Here is a 16527-nt window from a genome sequence, read left to right as displayed (position 1 = left end):
AGCAGTGTGAGTGGGGAGCTGGGGGAGCCCGTGGGGGTAGGTACTGCAGGAAGACGGCAGCGGGGTGAACCCACGGTATGCTGGCTGGGAGTGTTCGTGGATGGTCAGCCTTGAAGCCCGCCCCAGAACCAGGAATTACCTGCCTATGTACACACACATCCTAACATGAAGAGCCTCAAAGAAAAGAAAGCACAGGTGAATTGCATAATCCCTCCACCTCAGAGAAAATGGAGAGTGAACTCTTACATATTCCTGACCTGTAGATGAGAGTAAACATTTCCTTCAACCAGGTTCTGTAGATGTCATCCAAAGAACAATAAAGATACCGGAGGAGAAGCTGGGCAGAATTCAAAAGAAAAGGATTCCTAAGCAGTCCACAGCTTTTAAACTCTGATGACCTTGCTCTTTGTAGTAGCTCATGTCAGCATCTGACTACATTAGCTATACCTCGGAGTCTGTTATGCTCTTCACTCTTACACAGCCAATCTCCTCAGCTCCCCACGGGTAACTGCTGCAAATCCCGGTGTCTCAGTACCAGCCAGTGCCCGGGGCTTCATTTGCTTTTTCTTCACTTTCTTCAAAGTCTCAGTATTGTAGGTGGTCTCTCTATGTTAAGGTAAAGTGTGCCTTGATTAAAGAAATAAGTAACAGTCAAAAAAAAAAAACAAACTTACAAAGTAGGAGTTTTAGGGAATACGTATAGCCATGAAGGAATATACATGGTCCTATGCATTGGTACTTATAAATCGTGAACTATTTGGCATTAAAGTTGAAGCATAGAAAAACTTGCAGCAAAAAAAAAAGTTATAAATCACTGTGAGTTGAAGATAAATCAGAACTGCAGATAAAACATCTATAAAACTATACTATAAAGGGGAGGAACAAGTACTTCAATTTTTAAAGTGCCGTTTGCACCCTCCTTAAAAATGCCAATCTTTGCATATAAACTAAATTCATTTTTGAAATTATAGTGTAAAAATAAGAATGTCTTTTTGATTCCAGTCCCTTGCTTTCAACTATACTGCTGTTGAAACATTGTGTTCTTTTACCACTTCAGTTGGTAATTGTGGTATTTCAACCAAAGGCAAGAGCCTTCAGCCTGTGGCATGTATCGTCATTGAGTTAGTCCACGTGACTGCACATCAGAATTGACGTGGAAAACCGAGTCTCCCTTTACCCCACCCAGGAAAAGGTTTTCTTCACCAGCCGTCATCTTATTAGTCATCCCAGATATTTAACTCTTCCAACTGATACTGAAATGGTTGGAAGATTTCAAAAAGAGGAGGTCCGTTTTTATTTAAATTTAAAGAGGTTTTTCTTTTTTTTCCAACTTTCTTTATTTTATGATTTTATTTACTTATTTTCAGTGAAAGGGAGGGAGAAAGAGAGGGAGAGAAACATCAATGTGTGGTTGCCTCTCATGTGCCCCCAATTGGGGACCCGGCCCACAACCCAGGCATGTGCCCTGATTGGGAGTCAAACGTATGACCTTTTGGTTCTCAGGCCACTGCTCAATCCACTGAGCCACACCAGCCAGAGCGAGGACGCCTGTTTTTAATTTGTTGATGGAAGATTTGTTATGAGACATTCGTGCAGCTTACTAAAGCTCGTTTGCAGGAGATGTTTCGATGCCCACCAATCTTGCTGAGAAGCAGCTGACTCAGCAAACATCAGAATCTAGAGAGAGTGCGCACAGGTATTTGTTATGGATGCTAGAACGTGAAATGAAGTGATTTACTGTTTTTACCTTGATGAAGTTCAGTTATCAAAGCCTTCTAAACCTCAACTGTATGACTCAACCGTATAGTAACAATTATAGTAATATTAACAAAAAATCATTGTAGGATGGGGTTGTGCTACTCAGTCATTTATAGATTTGCGTGAAGATGCAAAATGACTATTTTGTAATAATAAAATCTTGTCCATGTAACAATCTTTTTGGCCAAAAAGCTAAACAACTTTATCTTTCTAAATGTATTAAACATAAAAATAGTCCATATAGTTTTCAACTGTTTTTTCATCAGAAACACCGGAAATCAAAGCAGTTCTCCCCAGAAATGAGGACTGATAAAGAGGGGGCTTAATTAAAATGAAGGGGAAATCCATTGAAATTGAGGATTATTAAAATGTATTATAAATGTTAAAGCTCTTTAAATGTTTTCATTTGGCACATGAATTATACAGTTAATTTAATTACCTTAAACAATTTCTTGATTTCCTCAGCAAAATGCTGAGATCTACCAGAATGCGCTTTCAGAATTCAGAATCCCCTGCCCCCACCCTCGGTGAGAGTCTGCATGTCTCACTGCTGCACTGGGACACCTCATGGCGCTGCTCTCAGGCCTCTGGACAGTTGTCCCCAGGCCCACCCTAGACCCCGTCCCTCACAGGGCTAGTGGGCCCTGGGCTTGTCCCCACCCCATGAACAGTCTGCTGGGAAGGCTTTCTTCCCAGCAGGTTTGAGAGCAACATCAACATTGAATATAAACAAAAGCAGGGAGGATTGTCCCCATAAAACAGCTCCTTAAAATGCATGTATGTTAATTCCTGCTCACTACGATTGTCCATCTGATTATCGCTTTGTCAACTGGGATGTAAAAACTAGAGGCAGAGAATAAGGGAGCCTGATAGGATGGAGCAGGTGTCCGGAAGGTTGAGCTGCCACAGTAGGCGGCAGGAGAGAGGCAGGAAAGAAAAAATGCTTTACAGATTTACTGGGAACATTATTGACAAGTAACAGCCATTTCTTCCCTCTTTCTTTCCTTCATCTCTCAAAAAAGAAACACTAGCTTAAGGATTCAGTACTATTTCCATAGGATTAGCATTCAAGATTTGGGGGCGGGAGGGGGAGGTTCCATCAAAAATAAATGTCAGGAACCTCATACGTTTTGGCAAGAGGAAGTGGAAAACTAACGTCTACTGAGCATCTAACATGTGGTAGGCACTATTCTGGCACTTTCATGGGACTTCTTCATTTAATCCTGATAGACCTTTGTAGCCAGAAACCATTAGTATGCCCACTTCATAAGTGAGAATAGTGAGGCTCAGTGAGTGACTTTCACAAGCCACAGGACAGAACCAGGAGTTGAAAGCACCTCTCTCTGAACCCAAAACCCATGATCTTTCCACTAGAGATGATGGTAGTGGCCATAACCATGCATAATAGCTTACAGTCTTCATGTCGAGGTGGAAAGAGCCCTTAGGGTCAAAAATGGGCTAAGGCTTGAGGTCCAGCCTGTTACTTAACAGCTTTGAAATCTTTATAAAATGCACATATAACAATAATTCCCAATTCAGGTTACTGTGGAGATGAAATGCTAATGCATGTAAAGTATGCACAGGACCTGATATAAAGTATGCCTTATCATTGGAATAATGTTTAAGAAACGGTATTGGTAAGTGCTAGGAAATAAATAAGGTCCGATGCTCAGAAAAAGAATTCTTTGTCTTGCTAAGCCAGGCTGTGGACTCAATGTGTGGCAAGGCAGTTCTCAAAGGCCTGTCCTGAGTAAGTGTCTGGATATCACCAGTCTTGTTACAGAAGCAAAGGAGAGGGAATCAGGTAAGAGCATAGGTCAGCAGAGCCGGGCATGTGCCAAGGAGAATGGAGAAAACTAGGCTTGGTATATAAGACATCTATTTGGGAATGTGCTTGTTTCTTTTGTATGGTGTCACATTTACTGAAATGTGGGTCCTGGACATAATGTCTCTAGGAGTTCTTAGTGCTGCAGATACATGGGTTAGAAATGGCATTTGGCATCCTGTGTCCCCGGAAACAAAAGAGCACTGTGCCTCTGCCAGCACGTTTAACAGCACACGCTCCACAGTCAACGCTCAATCAACTCCTGTTGACTGTGTTGCGGCAGAGCCCGGGCAGTGCCTTGGGGAGAGGGAAGGCAATAGCTAAATGTGTTTATAGGGTTTTCAACAAAATTAAGTTGAGCTCCCCTGTGTTATGAGGCAATTCTTTTATCTCAGATGTCTCTGGGGTTTTGCCCTATTTGTTTTAACCAAAGACCATCCTGGGAAACAGTTTGAGCCCCAACTGGAATTTATTATTTGAAAGCCAAGTGGGAGGGGGGAAAAAGGAAGCCAACCAATAAAATTGAAAATGGGTTTTTTTAGTTTAATAAAGTTAAAACCTAAACAACACCTAACAGTTTCGGCTCTTGACGTGGCTAAGACTTGGCAGCACTTTCGTTTTGCTCTTGGATCCCTGGAGCCTGTTTCAAGAGCAGGAACACGCCTCTCTTTCTGTCCCTGCTCCTACTCCAAGTGGAGCGTAGGCCTGTGGCCCCAGTGCACGGGATCATGGAGTTGTGCCCATACCGACAAAGGCACAAGCAGGAACAACTTTGTTCAGAAGGAACAAAGGAGGCTTTGGTTCTGCCCTTGGAAATCAGGAAGTGAGCCGTTGCAGCTGCTGCCTGCCCCAAGAACCGCTCTGTAACATTATCTGTGCCAGATGTGTTGTGAAGCAGATGGTCAAGCCGGCGCAGATGTGGGCACTTCGTGCCGCTGAGCCCTCACTCTTCCCCCTGCTGCCTCTGACACGCAGCCCAGCTCCATCAGAGCAAATTCTTTGGAGGTAATGGAGGAAAAGGAGGAAGACACACAGAGCACTTTTTCCAAACAAATAGCTGGCAACCTTACTGGATTTGTCAGAGTCCTATGGAGAGTAAGTGGCAAGTTCAACTTTAAAAATCTGCTTTTAGCTTCAAATGATTACTAATTTTCCATGAGTTCTTTCTAATAAGTAGGCATTTTGGAAAGAATCATTTAAAGGTAATTGAAGGTGGGAGATCAGACAAGCCATTTTTATTTCAAAATTTCTTTTTTTTCCCCTAAACATTTAGAGATAATGTTATATTTTAGAGTGAATTAGGACAACTTGTATATAATTTTCCTCCTTTTGAGGAGAGAATGGAGAGGAAAGTCATTGCTTCAAGTTGGAAAGGGACAGATCTGGGTTGTGTGGACTTTGGCACATTATTTAACTTCCTCAAGACTTGTTTTTCTTAATCTATAAAAGGGGAACAATAATATTTATGTGCAGGGTTTAGGTGAGGGTTCACTCAAAGACCTAGCACAGAGTCTGGATCATAGTAAGGACTCAATATCTATTCGTTTCCCTTTAATCCACAGTTAGATCAGTTTCTGTAAAGGCCACTTTTCAAAATAGTTATTTTTCATATGCTTAACGTATTAAAAACAGCCCACAAGTAAAATCCTGATGTTAAGTATTCACATTGTATAATTTTGCAAAATTAAGTTTACTGAGTCAGCCTTTTATGTTTTCAGTTAATAAAAGTCCATGTTTACAGCCTGAGCGTCCTGTGAGTCTCTTAAACTGTGTTATGGGTAATTTTGCAGGATCTCCAGAAATTATGAATGTCAGTGGAAATTTCTACCTCTCATTATTTAGTGCGCAGGTCTACAGCGTCTGTAATTTAGTAGGTGACAGGTGAGAGGTTTTTGGTCATCATCTGTGAAAGGCCTTGTAAGCGTGTGGTGGAGTAAACCACTCTTGTAGCTACATTGCTAAGAAATACTTCCTATAATCATACAATCTCACTGTTTTAGAGTTTTAAAAACTTAATTGGCACTTCCAACTTCTCTGAGAACTCCTATTCAAACTACTTTAAAAAGAAAAAAGAGCCTGCAGTTACTGTAGCATAACTGACCTTTATTGCAGATTGCCTTGTTCTGTGCTGAAGAGCCAAGTGTCTGGGGGAACACTTCTCTGGACTCCAGTTGTCCTGGGGAGGTAGTGAGCTCTGACCCCCGCGGTGCCTGACTTTTGGGGGTGGCTATGCACTGCTCGTCAGATCGTTAGATCAGCTCCGTGATCACTAGCAATTCCTGTGGTTGAGTGTACGCAAGGCAAATAGCAAACGTGAGACACTGTGTGTGCGCAACCTAGACCTAGCCGTTTATTCCCACCCGCACGCTTACCCACCCTGAACACCCTGAAACGGCTCTCCAACCTTTCTCACCCCATGGCACACATTAACTAACTGCTTAAATGCTGTGGCACACCAAAAAAATACATATTTTTTGCCAATCTGACAAAAATATATAGGTATAATTATGATTCATTCACACCAGATGGCCATTGTTGTATTGGCTGTTGTCATTTTTTAATTTGACAATCTAAGGGAAAAGAGGTCAGTGCCCCTGACTAAACAGTCAGGTACTGCGGGTTTTACAGATGTTTGCGGCTCACCAGTTGAAAATCGCTGTCCTAAAAGATACCCTTTCTAAAAATAGATTCAGATGGGGAAACTCATTCTCCTTTCTTACATTCAACAGATATTTATGAGCACCTCTTGTATGCCAGGCACAAAAAGTATTCAGTGCAAAATAAGTACCTGTCTCATCCTGACCTCTTAGTTCCCCCAGCGTCCTCACCCCAAAGGCCACCTAATACTAGTTTTTTTTGTTTCTTTTCAGAAATACCCTATGCATATACAGGAATGTATTTTTGTGTGTGCATGTCTCACAGTCTTTTTAAAATCCAAGTGGCAGCATACTGTAAATCTCATATCCTGGAGTGTAGCTCATATCAGTCTAACTCATTTACTTTTTTACTGCTGCATAGTATTACATTGTATGGTTGGATGATTATTCTATTAATACCCTGTTGCTAGACATGTAACTAATTCCTACGGTTTGGTTTCGTTTTACTTCTATTTCTGTGGCCTTGCCCTCTTCTCCTATCTTGCATTCCTTCTAATGCATCAGTTTCATTCCCTATCACTTATTCCTTATTGATTCTGGGAAATGAGACTCAACACACGTTCAGGAAGACCCTCACCCTTGTACGTACTTCTGACAGATCCAGGTAAACCTGCATGAGTTAAATTTACCCAGTAAGCCCTTATCTTTTTACCCCACAGATTTCTTGTGGTTAGCTTATGATAATTGATCATGAAGCCAACTGATAAACTTGTCTAACCTTGTATCCACCTCTCTAAATTGCAGGGAACTTGAGGAGAACTAACTGTGTTTGAAAGGCTCCATATCTGTCACCTAGGATTCTGTCCTTTCAAGTTGCCCAGGTGGCTCACTGGTCAGTGCTCTCCCTTGCTGGGACCACCGATTACCCTGAAGGGTCTCCTTTGTTCCCGGACCTGACAGCAGTTGGCTCCTTTTCTTTTGAATATCATTGCTCTTCCTGTGTGATTTTATTTCCATTATAATGTGGAAACTTTGGAAGATCAGTCTCAAAGCACATTAACTTTGAAAGCATCATAATGAGCTCACCCCCTTTGGAATGGCTCATTTCTGGAGACCTTACCTGTCAGGAGGTTGCTTTCTTTCCTACATCTGGTCATAAAAAGTAGGAAGGCCCTGCCCAGCTTAAGTCTTTAGAGACTTTGAGTTGACCTTGACCACTGGTTGTTGCTCCAGCTGCATCTCCTGTTCTTTGTTATTTCTTCTCCTCTTTGTGTTGACATTACCATCTGCTGCCTCTGAGGTTCAGTTTTTCCATTTCTAGTTGATTCTGCTTTCTACACTCTCATTCCCCGCTTTTTCCCTCTATGTCTGTCTATTTTTTTAATGCAGTTTCTTCTTCAGAACTTGCTTACTTCTTTGACTGTTTTAGTTTGTATCCCAGCAGCATGATTTACTGTTCTCTCTCATTTCTTCAGATGGTTAGTCAGTTGGCCTCTCCCACCCCTTGATTTTAAAGGTTTTTATCATAGTACTAACCCATTTTCTTATTCTGGCAGTAAGTGTAATTTAAATAAAACAAACAACCAACCAACAACAAAAGCAATGTTCCAGAGATATATCCTCTTATTTCTTCTTTTTAATTTTCAACATTCGGAAATGTTAAAGTTTGCTTTTAAGTAACTTTTATTTTTTAGAACATTTTTTATGTTCAATCTGTAAAACCTTTATTTCATCCATTAATCATTTTATTACCACTTACAAATTCAACAAATAATTATTACATTTCTGCCACGTGGCCAACACTGTTCTTGGCCCTGAAGACATAAGCCAGTTCCCTGCCCTCGAGGAATTCACTGTCAGGGGCATGGGGCCCATAATGCAGTCCCTAGGATGGGGCCAGTGTGCCCTGGAAACGGAAATGGAGGGGTAGGGAGTTCAGAACACAGGTAAGTTTCAAATAAGGTAGTCGGAGAAGAGCTCGCCAGAGAGCACAAGTGCAGGGACTGAGGAAATGAGGGTGTGGCACAGTGAGGGGACAGCAAAGAAGCCACTGTGGCTGGAGAGGAGGGAATAATTAGGTCCCCAGGAGCCAGATGGCAGGAGGCCTTGTTGGCCATTGCAGGGACTTTGGCTTTGGCTCTGAGATGAAGAGCCACTGGATGGTTCGGGGCAGTCAAGTGAGGTGATGTGGCTTATGCTTTGATGTATTATCGTCACATGTTATTTCAAGAGGATTTATGACTAAGGACAAAGTAGCCTTTCTTCCAACTCTTCTTGCTGTAAATATTTTGTGCTCAATTAAGAGTATGAAGTAGATATAAATGACCCAGTGTTTTCTCTTCTCTTCCTTCCTCACCCCGATCTGTTGTGTAGACGCAAAGAATGTTGTTATTGTTGTTAATGTAATTTTTTAATAAGCCTTGTCTCTAGGTTACCAAAGCTATCAGTAATTTTAATCTTTTTGCAAAACCTCACAATCCCAATTTAACGTACTTATTTATAACTTCAGTACTTCTTCCAATAGATGAGATGAGGTTTAAAATGAAACACATTTATTTAACTTTCAGGGCTATGAAAATAACACTAAAAAATAAATAACTCACAGAGGAAGAAGAAGCAAATGTCGCAGATCCATTTAGATGACTATCACCAGGTGATTGACTAATCAGTGTACCCATGAACTTGGTGGCAGAAAAGCTAGAAGGAAGGCAGGCTACTTAATGACCGGTGTGTGAGTTTTCCAGACCGTAGCACTGGTGGTGTCCCTTCTCGTTCGAATGCGAGCCCCCATGGGGAATGTGCTTTTAACATTCTCTTTCTTCCCCAGACAGGGATTACTTTATAAAATAAGTTGGTCAGTATACATTTCTTATTCCTGTTATTCTGTGATTTGTTCATGTGAGAAGTGTCATTTTCACTGGGAAAAAAATCAACTTTCTGCACAAACTGTCAGTTCAGTAGCTGAAAACATTAAAATCAAGGTTGATTTTTTAAAAATGTTTTAATTGTCTCTGTCACTAGATTCCAGCTACCTAGGGCAGAAATGTCTGTTCATCTTTGTATCCTTGGTAACCCTGAGCAAATAATTCTTCACGCCTCTGTTCGTAACTCCAAAATCTAAATAGCTCTGAAAACGAAAAGTGTTCTCAAAAGTTAGATACCAAAACTCATCCAGAGACAAAACCTGAACTAAAACTATTTAGAAATCTTCATTTGTCCCACTCTTGTGAAGACTCACCTATTTGTATATTTTGCTACAGAAGCGGTAACAGGCTTAATTTGGGGTGCTCTGCAGACTCTGTTGGGTACTATGTAACTTTTAGTGTGTGCATCTTATGACTTTTTAAAAATTAGTAATCTTTACTAATTTTTAAATTAGTAGAAATTCCAAAATATATTGTGCCCCAAAGATTTTAGAAAAGGGACTGTCATAGTCAAGTGGGCCTGTCATAGCCACTCCAAGGGAAGTGTAGGGACCCAGCACACGTGAGTTGGAGCAAAATATGCCTAAAATGAGGCACTTAGGAATGGGAGGTTTTTCTGCAGCCGGGCCTTCCAACCCCGAGGCCTCAGGAATAAAACAGATGATTCCGTCCTTCGAAGCAGTTCAGTGACGTGTTTCCTGAATTGTTCTCTTAGAGTAGTAGTAATTGGTCTTCAGTCGTACTAAACTGGGGCAGGATGAAGTACTATTCTGTCAGTTAAAGCTGTTCCTAAGTGTCCTAGGAGGGGCTTTTTGTGTGTTTGTGTATTTTTTGTGTTGTCTCTGTATCTTTACCTATCACTTTCTATCTTTTTGTTTTTCTTCAACATTTTTTAAGGTGTCAAATCAGCTTTTTTAATACTGGTGATTTAGTTGCAAAAGCACACATAAACAGTTTGAAAGGTGTGAGAAGAAATTCACAAGTCACATGGGGAAACAGCAACAAAGCTAGCATTCAGTCCGGAATTCATCCACTGTGCAAAACCAATCGCACTGCCAAGGGGTCAAATGGTGTGTCCTGAGATTCAATGAAAAACGAGTGCGATACAAGAAACGCTTGTTTCATACTGAAGATACAGGGGAAAACACCAAGATGAATTAAATATCAGCTTCACCCTCACAAAGCTTAAGCTTTATAAGGACAACAAGTCATGTATAGAAAATAAGTAAAATGTACAGAACAGACCAGAGGGATGGCCAGCTCAGGAGAGCAGGACAGGAGGTGGGGTGGCCCCAGCCTGTAAAGATGCATGGGAGTTAGGTTAATAGACAGGACGGACTTAGTGGAGTAAAGTTGAGCAGAACAGAGTCCCAGCTCTCAGGAAGCTCTGTTTAGTAGTAGAGACACAAAAACAGATAAATTATTATGAGAAGTGCAAATGTTATTTACATAGGAGCTATGGAACTTTAGAGGAGAACAATAATTAATCCTTGGGAAAGGTAGGCAGGCACTGACCTTCACACTGGGTGCTGAAGAACGCAGGAACTTGCCCAGAAGAGTAGGGGCGGGTCTAGGAATGCCTTCTAGGCAGAGTAAATGATAAGATGTTTCATGTGCACTCTCAACAACAGCACAAGTATACCAAGGTGACTTTTTACATTGTAATGTCATTGCAGGTGAATCAGTCATGCCTTCTGGAGCAATACAGAGTGGCAGAGGGTTGCAGAATAAGAGTCAGTTTAGAACCATCGCACCGAAAATTGTTCCCAAAGTCCTAACTTCCAGAGTGCTGTCGGGCCACTCGCCATCACTCTCTGACCAGGTGACTCCAGGCCCTCCCGTCAGCTCCACACCGCTGGGGGTGCCCACCCAGAATTACGCGCTGATGCAGGTTGCCGGCCCGGAGGGGACATTTTCTCTTGTGGCGTTGCCGCACATTGCCTCAGCTCAGCCAGTCCAGAAACGCAGACTGTCCCTGCCCGAAAACCTTAAACTGCCTATTCCTCGATACCAACCCCCAAGAAATAACAAAGGATCAACCAAGAACTGCGTTCGGAGCTCCTCTGAGAGTGGCTGTAGCAAACCCCCTGCCCAAACCCAGACATCCCCTTCCCTCCCTGGCCATTCTGAACCCCCACCCCATCCCAGCCCACCTGAGCCAGTGCCATCACTAAACCCAGCCCCAAGCGGCCCCAGCGTGGCCGCACTGACCAATGACCATGGACAGCTGAACCGTCCTGACACCCTGACATCATCCACACCAGAGGAGCCCTCTGCCAAGCGGGGCCTCTTGAAGCTTTCAGGGAAAGAAAACTTTGCAAGCAAAGAAACATCCAGTAAACCTGCCGTTGTCGCTGGTGAAAAACATAAAGAAGCAGTTGACCTTGCAGAAGGCACGATGAAGTTTTCACCAGCCGCCTTCGGCGGTGCACTTCAGTTGGTCCCCTCAATCCCCGAAGGTAAACTGCCGATCTTTCCCCACTCTAGCATGGAAACAACAGGGGTTTATAACAGTGAGTCAGATGGTAACATTGTAGACCTTTCTTTACCTGGGCTCAGGGTCGACTGCGGTAAGACATCCACCGTCACAGGAGGCTTCGATGCAACCGCCAAAATGGCCACTAAGGTGCCTGGTTCACAGGTGCTGAAGCAGAGTCCCTGTGAAAGTGCCTTCTGTTCGGCCACCAAACTGGATCTCAGCCACAAAGCGAAACTGAATGGTGGGGCAGCAAAGAGAAAAGGAAGAAAACCGAAGGTACCAGATGAGATCTCGTCATTTCAGGAGGAAAGGAGGAAATGTAAAAGAATAAAAAACGATCCCCAACAATCCAGAGACCCAAAACCTGGGGCTATGAAAAAATATCGTAGCATTATGCCCAAGCCTGTCATTGTCATGCCCTCGGTGGCTCCCCTGGCTTCTCCTGCAGCTGCGTTACAATCCCAAAGGCCCGGTGGCCCAGGACAGGACATTTTGTTAAATAATTCTCTCACTCCTAAATATCTCAGCTGCAAGCAAGACAGCAGCTCTTCTTCCCCTAAGCCCAGCGCTGCATTCAGAAATGGATTCTCTGGCATTAAGAAGCCGTGGCACAGATGTCCTGTCTGTAACCACCACTTCCAGTTCAAACAGCACCTCCAAGACCACATGAACACGCACACCAACAGACGGCCTTACAGTTGTCGCATCTGTCGCAAGACTTACGTCCGTTCTGGCAGCCTGAGCTCACACGTGAAGCTTCACCACGGTGAGAACCGCCTGAGGAGACTCGTGTGCTGTGAATTTTGTGCAAAAGTGTTCGGTCACGTCAGAGTCTATTTTGGCCATCTGAAGGAAGTGCACAGGGTTGTCATCAGCACCGAGTCCTCCCCCAGCGAACTGCCGCCCGGGGACGTGCCGAAGAGCAGAGACAGAGAGGCCACTGCGCAGAGGTGAGTGCCGAGGAGTGGAAGCGTGGCAAGATGGTCTGTGTGGATTTGGGAGACAAGCTAAGATTTCATATGCAGAAAGATAACTTTGTAAAATATCCTCAGACTAAGATTTTATGAGACAGCTACCTCTTCTGTCTAGAATAATCTCGTTTCTCATTGGTTTCTGATCAGTCATGATTTATGATGACACTAACCCCTGGGAGCCAGGCCACAGCTGCCTACCTGAGATATGCTGGGGACCATCAGGCAACATACTATTTTTGTATCTGACATGCGAAATATTAAATATTGTAAATAGTTCCTGGTACTCTTTACAAACAATTTCCCCAAAATGGAATTCACAGAATTTATATCTAAACAACGTCCTTTGCTCCAGAACATCACATGACCCATGGTGGCACCGCAGTGTGACCAGACCCTACGGTGTTTGGGCCACACTAGCTTTTTCCTGTGCAATTCCAGTTTGCAGGTCCTGCTTGCTGGCCTCGTGAACAAACAAGCGAAGCCATCCGTAACCCTGGCAGGCAGGGCTCTCCTACAGCGATGAGTCCGCCGGGGAGTTTCACTAAACTGAATCCTCGTGAGCACCATGGAAATGAACCATTTCCCACACTAGATTTTCTAGCCCTTGCCATTGTTTTACTGTCCTCCATTTTGATATTTAGGTAAAATGTCCAAACTGTATTTGGTGTTCAAGGCTAGCGATGGCAACAGTGGGTGGTGTGGGACAGGTACTGTCAACCAAACCCAGCGTGCTCCTGGAGCGCCTCCCTGGGCTCCACCTGACTCTCGCTGACAACACCTATTCCTGCAGTAACCAAAGACCAGTCAGCACCCCTGGGGGTGATGCCTAAATGCCCCTGGTAGCTTGAGAATTATGTGGCCCCACGCAGGAGTCGGGGTCCTGCGGCCCCTGCTGAAGGCCTTCCTGGGCTCCCTCCGCCTACTTACCAGCTCCGTGCTTCTTGTCAATGGTTGTGTTTTAGGTCTTTGATGGTTGAGAGCTTAAAAAAGGAAAAGTTCCAATACCGTTTTTTCCATGCAATTTTATGTTGGATATTTTTCCCCTTTTCAGGGACAACAAGTCCAGCCCAGAAGATGACCTCCTCCTAAACCAGGCAGACGAAGTCAAATTGCAGATCAAATGTGGCCGCTGCCAGATCACCGCCCAGTCTTTCGCCGAAATCAAGTTTCATCTACTTTATGTTCATGGAGAGGAAATTCAGGGCAGGCTGCAAGAGCAGCTCCCCCCCAGGAGCCAAGCAGCTCCAGAAGAACTGGCTCAACATGCTGCTCCTTCCTGGAAGCAGCATCCTGAGAGAAGGAAACTGCTGAAGAAGTCCTGTCCCTCCGACGAGGAAGTACATGCATTTCCTAAATTGAAAAGGCAACTCTGCCTTCATCGTCAGAATGGTATGGAAACACTCACAAAAGATGAAGGAGCCAGGCCGGGACCCTGTGAGCCAGGAGAAGCCCCCCAGAGCCCTGCATGTCCCAGCCCACACTGCGCACCCCTCCAGTCGCACTCGGGCTTTAACTGCATCCTCTGTGCACGGACGCTTGGGAAGAAAGAAGAGCTCCTCCTGCACTGGCAACAAGGGCACAATTGTGAGGATGCTCCCAGGCTCTGGAGGATTCTGAAGGCGTTCTCTCACCAGGGGGGGATCGAGCCTCCCAGGGAAACGGGGAAATGAAACGCTGGCCACGGGAGGGTAGAGAGAGTTTTGTGCCTCCGTTCCCTCCAAGTTCTGGTTGGATGGTGGCGCTCAGTCATAAAATCAAACAAGTTGGGATCAGCAATAATAAGCAGAAGTGATTTTTGTACATAATTTTATTTTCTTATGAAATATATGCCCTTGATGATGCATATTTTTCTAACTATGCAGTTTTGTTTTAAAATTCTATATACTAACTGTTCATGTCTTAGATTTTTTTGAGAATAAAGAGATCAGAATTTAGAGATTGAAATGTAAAGGATTTTAGGCTGTTCTACAGGTAGTTTCCAGTAAAAACATGTGCTTGAGTGTGTGTATCTGTGTCCTTTTATTCAAATATTTTCTGTCTAAGTAGGTCAACAAAAGTGAAAATTTCCAGGTGACAAAATTGTCTCAACCATATTATTATTTTTAAATTCTCTTGTTTAATTGAATATCCTATAGAGCAGTGTATTTAATAAGGTTCTCATCTAAAATAATTTAAAATCCGTATTTTCAGGACTCAGATTTTTTAATACTATTTTTTGACGTTTTTATAAAATGTTTATTTATTGATTTTTAGAGACAGAGAAACATCAGTTTGTAGTTCCACTTATCTATCCATTCATTGTTTGATTTTTGTATGTGCCCTGACTGGGGATGGAACCCACAAATCAGGGACAACGTTGTAACTAGCTGAGCTACCCCGCCAGGGCCTAAAATTCTATTTTCTTAAATGCACATTGCCTTGAAAATTAGATATACGTTTCACAGCTGTAGAGTTTCATATCAAAGTAATCAAAAACTCTTTTAGTACTTCAGCTAATAAAAAAATTCACTTTTTTGCTCAAAAGTCATTTTCAAGCCAGGACTTTTACAGCCTGGAAAGAGAACTAGATAGTTCATTTCAGTCCAGATGTCTAGGTGTCTCAGCTGCTCCCAAGTTACTTCAGTGGGTTGTTGCTAAACGATCAATTTTAGACACAACCGTGCTGTTCAAGCCCAGGTTCTCTTTAGAAGTCAAGAGTAAATGATTTCCTCTTAAATTCCTGGGAAATTACCTCAAATCAGAAAAGTTGCTGTTTGAAGTTTCTGGCCATCCTGGCTGCAAAAATATTTTCTTGAAACGCAGCTTGAGCACTCATCCTACTGAACTCTCACCTGTAGATGAAAGCGCAGTGCTGGGGGCCGGCCCCCTTGCCTGAAGCGGGGCCAGGACATCAGCATAACATTTTTCTCTGCTAAAGGAAGATACTGAAACAGAAGAACTGCATTCTCATTGATAAGCTAATGGGTCTTAAGTCATCTTTTTAATGTCTAATTTTAAAAGCAAACACTCATAGACGTGCTTTGTCTCAAATGCTACGAAAGGAAAAATTCAATCCTTGGCTTTTTGCAAATTATTACAGATCTGAAAATAAGAGGGTAGGAATGAAAATATCTGAAAATTTTTGCTGTGGTTTATCGACTGATTACACACCACCCAGTTTCTGAGAGATACTAGACCTTCACTCCTTGATCTTTTTAGAACTGGGTTACTCATGAAACAGCTTTACCATTCAGTGCATTAGCTAGTTTGTTTTGGGAAGATTGGTTTTAAAAACACTAAAAACTGGGCTCTACCTACGATACCGTTTGAATTGAAACTATAAAATAACGCATTGAACTGTTCAGTCCTCAGGTACTCAGCAGTATTTCCGAAATAGCAGTTGGCCAGCGGCAGAAGAGTGGGTCTGGGTTGTGTACAGCGGTGAACGGGTGAGGGCAAAAGGGAAATCTGAAGTCCCCAAAGTGCTGGAGACCCCCGCCCATAGCCAATGTCTAACCACATATTCTCGTAGCAAGGGCGAGGCCGCGAGGGCACAGACCGTCTTTGGAAAGAAGCGGAGAGCCAGGAACGCGGCAGAGAACAGAAGTCAGCAGGCGTGACTGGCTCATGGGTGAGTGCTGTGGCTGGATTCCACGCTCATGAGCATCAATCTGTGGGGGGAGGGAGGGGAGAGTGTCCCCCGTCCTCAGCAGAGAAGGACACCCGCAGTGTGGCCTCACTGGATGCCAGTGTGTACGGATTCATTCAGAATAAAACGTTTGTTACAGTTCTCAGCTTCTAGAAACACTTCCCTGTGTTACAAAGTCAACTAAGATAAGGAATTTCTGCCCTTACTAGTATAGTAGCACTGTTTCAGTGAGAATGGTGGGAAGAGATGAGAGGAAAAGAGGGAGTGATTCAGCTAAAGTAGCTTTTGGGAACAATGAAGCCAGTGGGTCTTCCTGGATATGCCTGCCTTGGGTGCAAACGT

The 16527-nt window shown here is 43.3% G+C and overlaps 1 protein-coding gene across 11 annotated transcripts in view; it reads left to right on the top strand.

Moving 5' to 3' along the window:
* The window catches only part of ZNF438 (zinc finger protein 438), a 170361-nt gene extending 154299 nt beyond the window's left edge, over window positions 1-16062 (top strand). For 10 of the 11 annotated variants that reach the window (XM_053923017.2, XM_053923024.2, XM_053923023.2 and 7 more), the window contains 2 exons: window positions 10781-12533; window positions 13609-16062. In XM_053923017.2, the coding sequence (XP_053778992.1) occupies window positions 10781-12533; window positions 13609-14227 (2372 nt within the window). In that variant the 3' untranslated portion in view covers window positions 14228-16062. Of the gene's footprint in view, window positions 1-1715; window positions 4679-10780; window positions 12534-13608 lie in introns of those variants that run through there. The other variant, XM_024573619.3, reaches the window with a different exon arrangement.
* The last annotated feature ends 465 nt before the right edge of the window (window positions 16063-16527 follow it).

This window comes from Desmodus rotundus, chromosome 4 (assembly GCF_022682495.2).
Source record: "Desmodus rotundus isolate HL8 chromosome 4, HLdesRot8A.1, whole genome shotgun sequence".
Classification (NCBI taxonomy): Eukaryota; Metazoa; Chordata; class Mammalia; order Chiroptera; family Phyllostomidae; genus Desmodus; species Desmodus rotundus.
The sequence above is the reverse complement of the archived record's forward strand: the minus strand, read 5'-3'. Positions and strand labels throughout refer to the sequence as shown.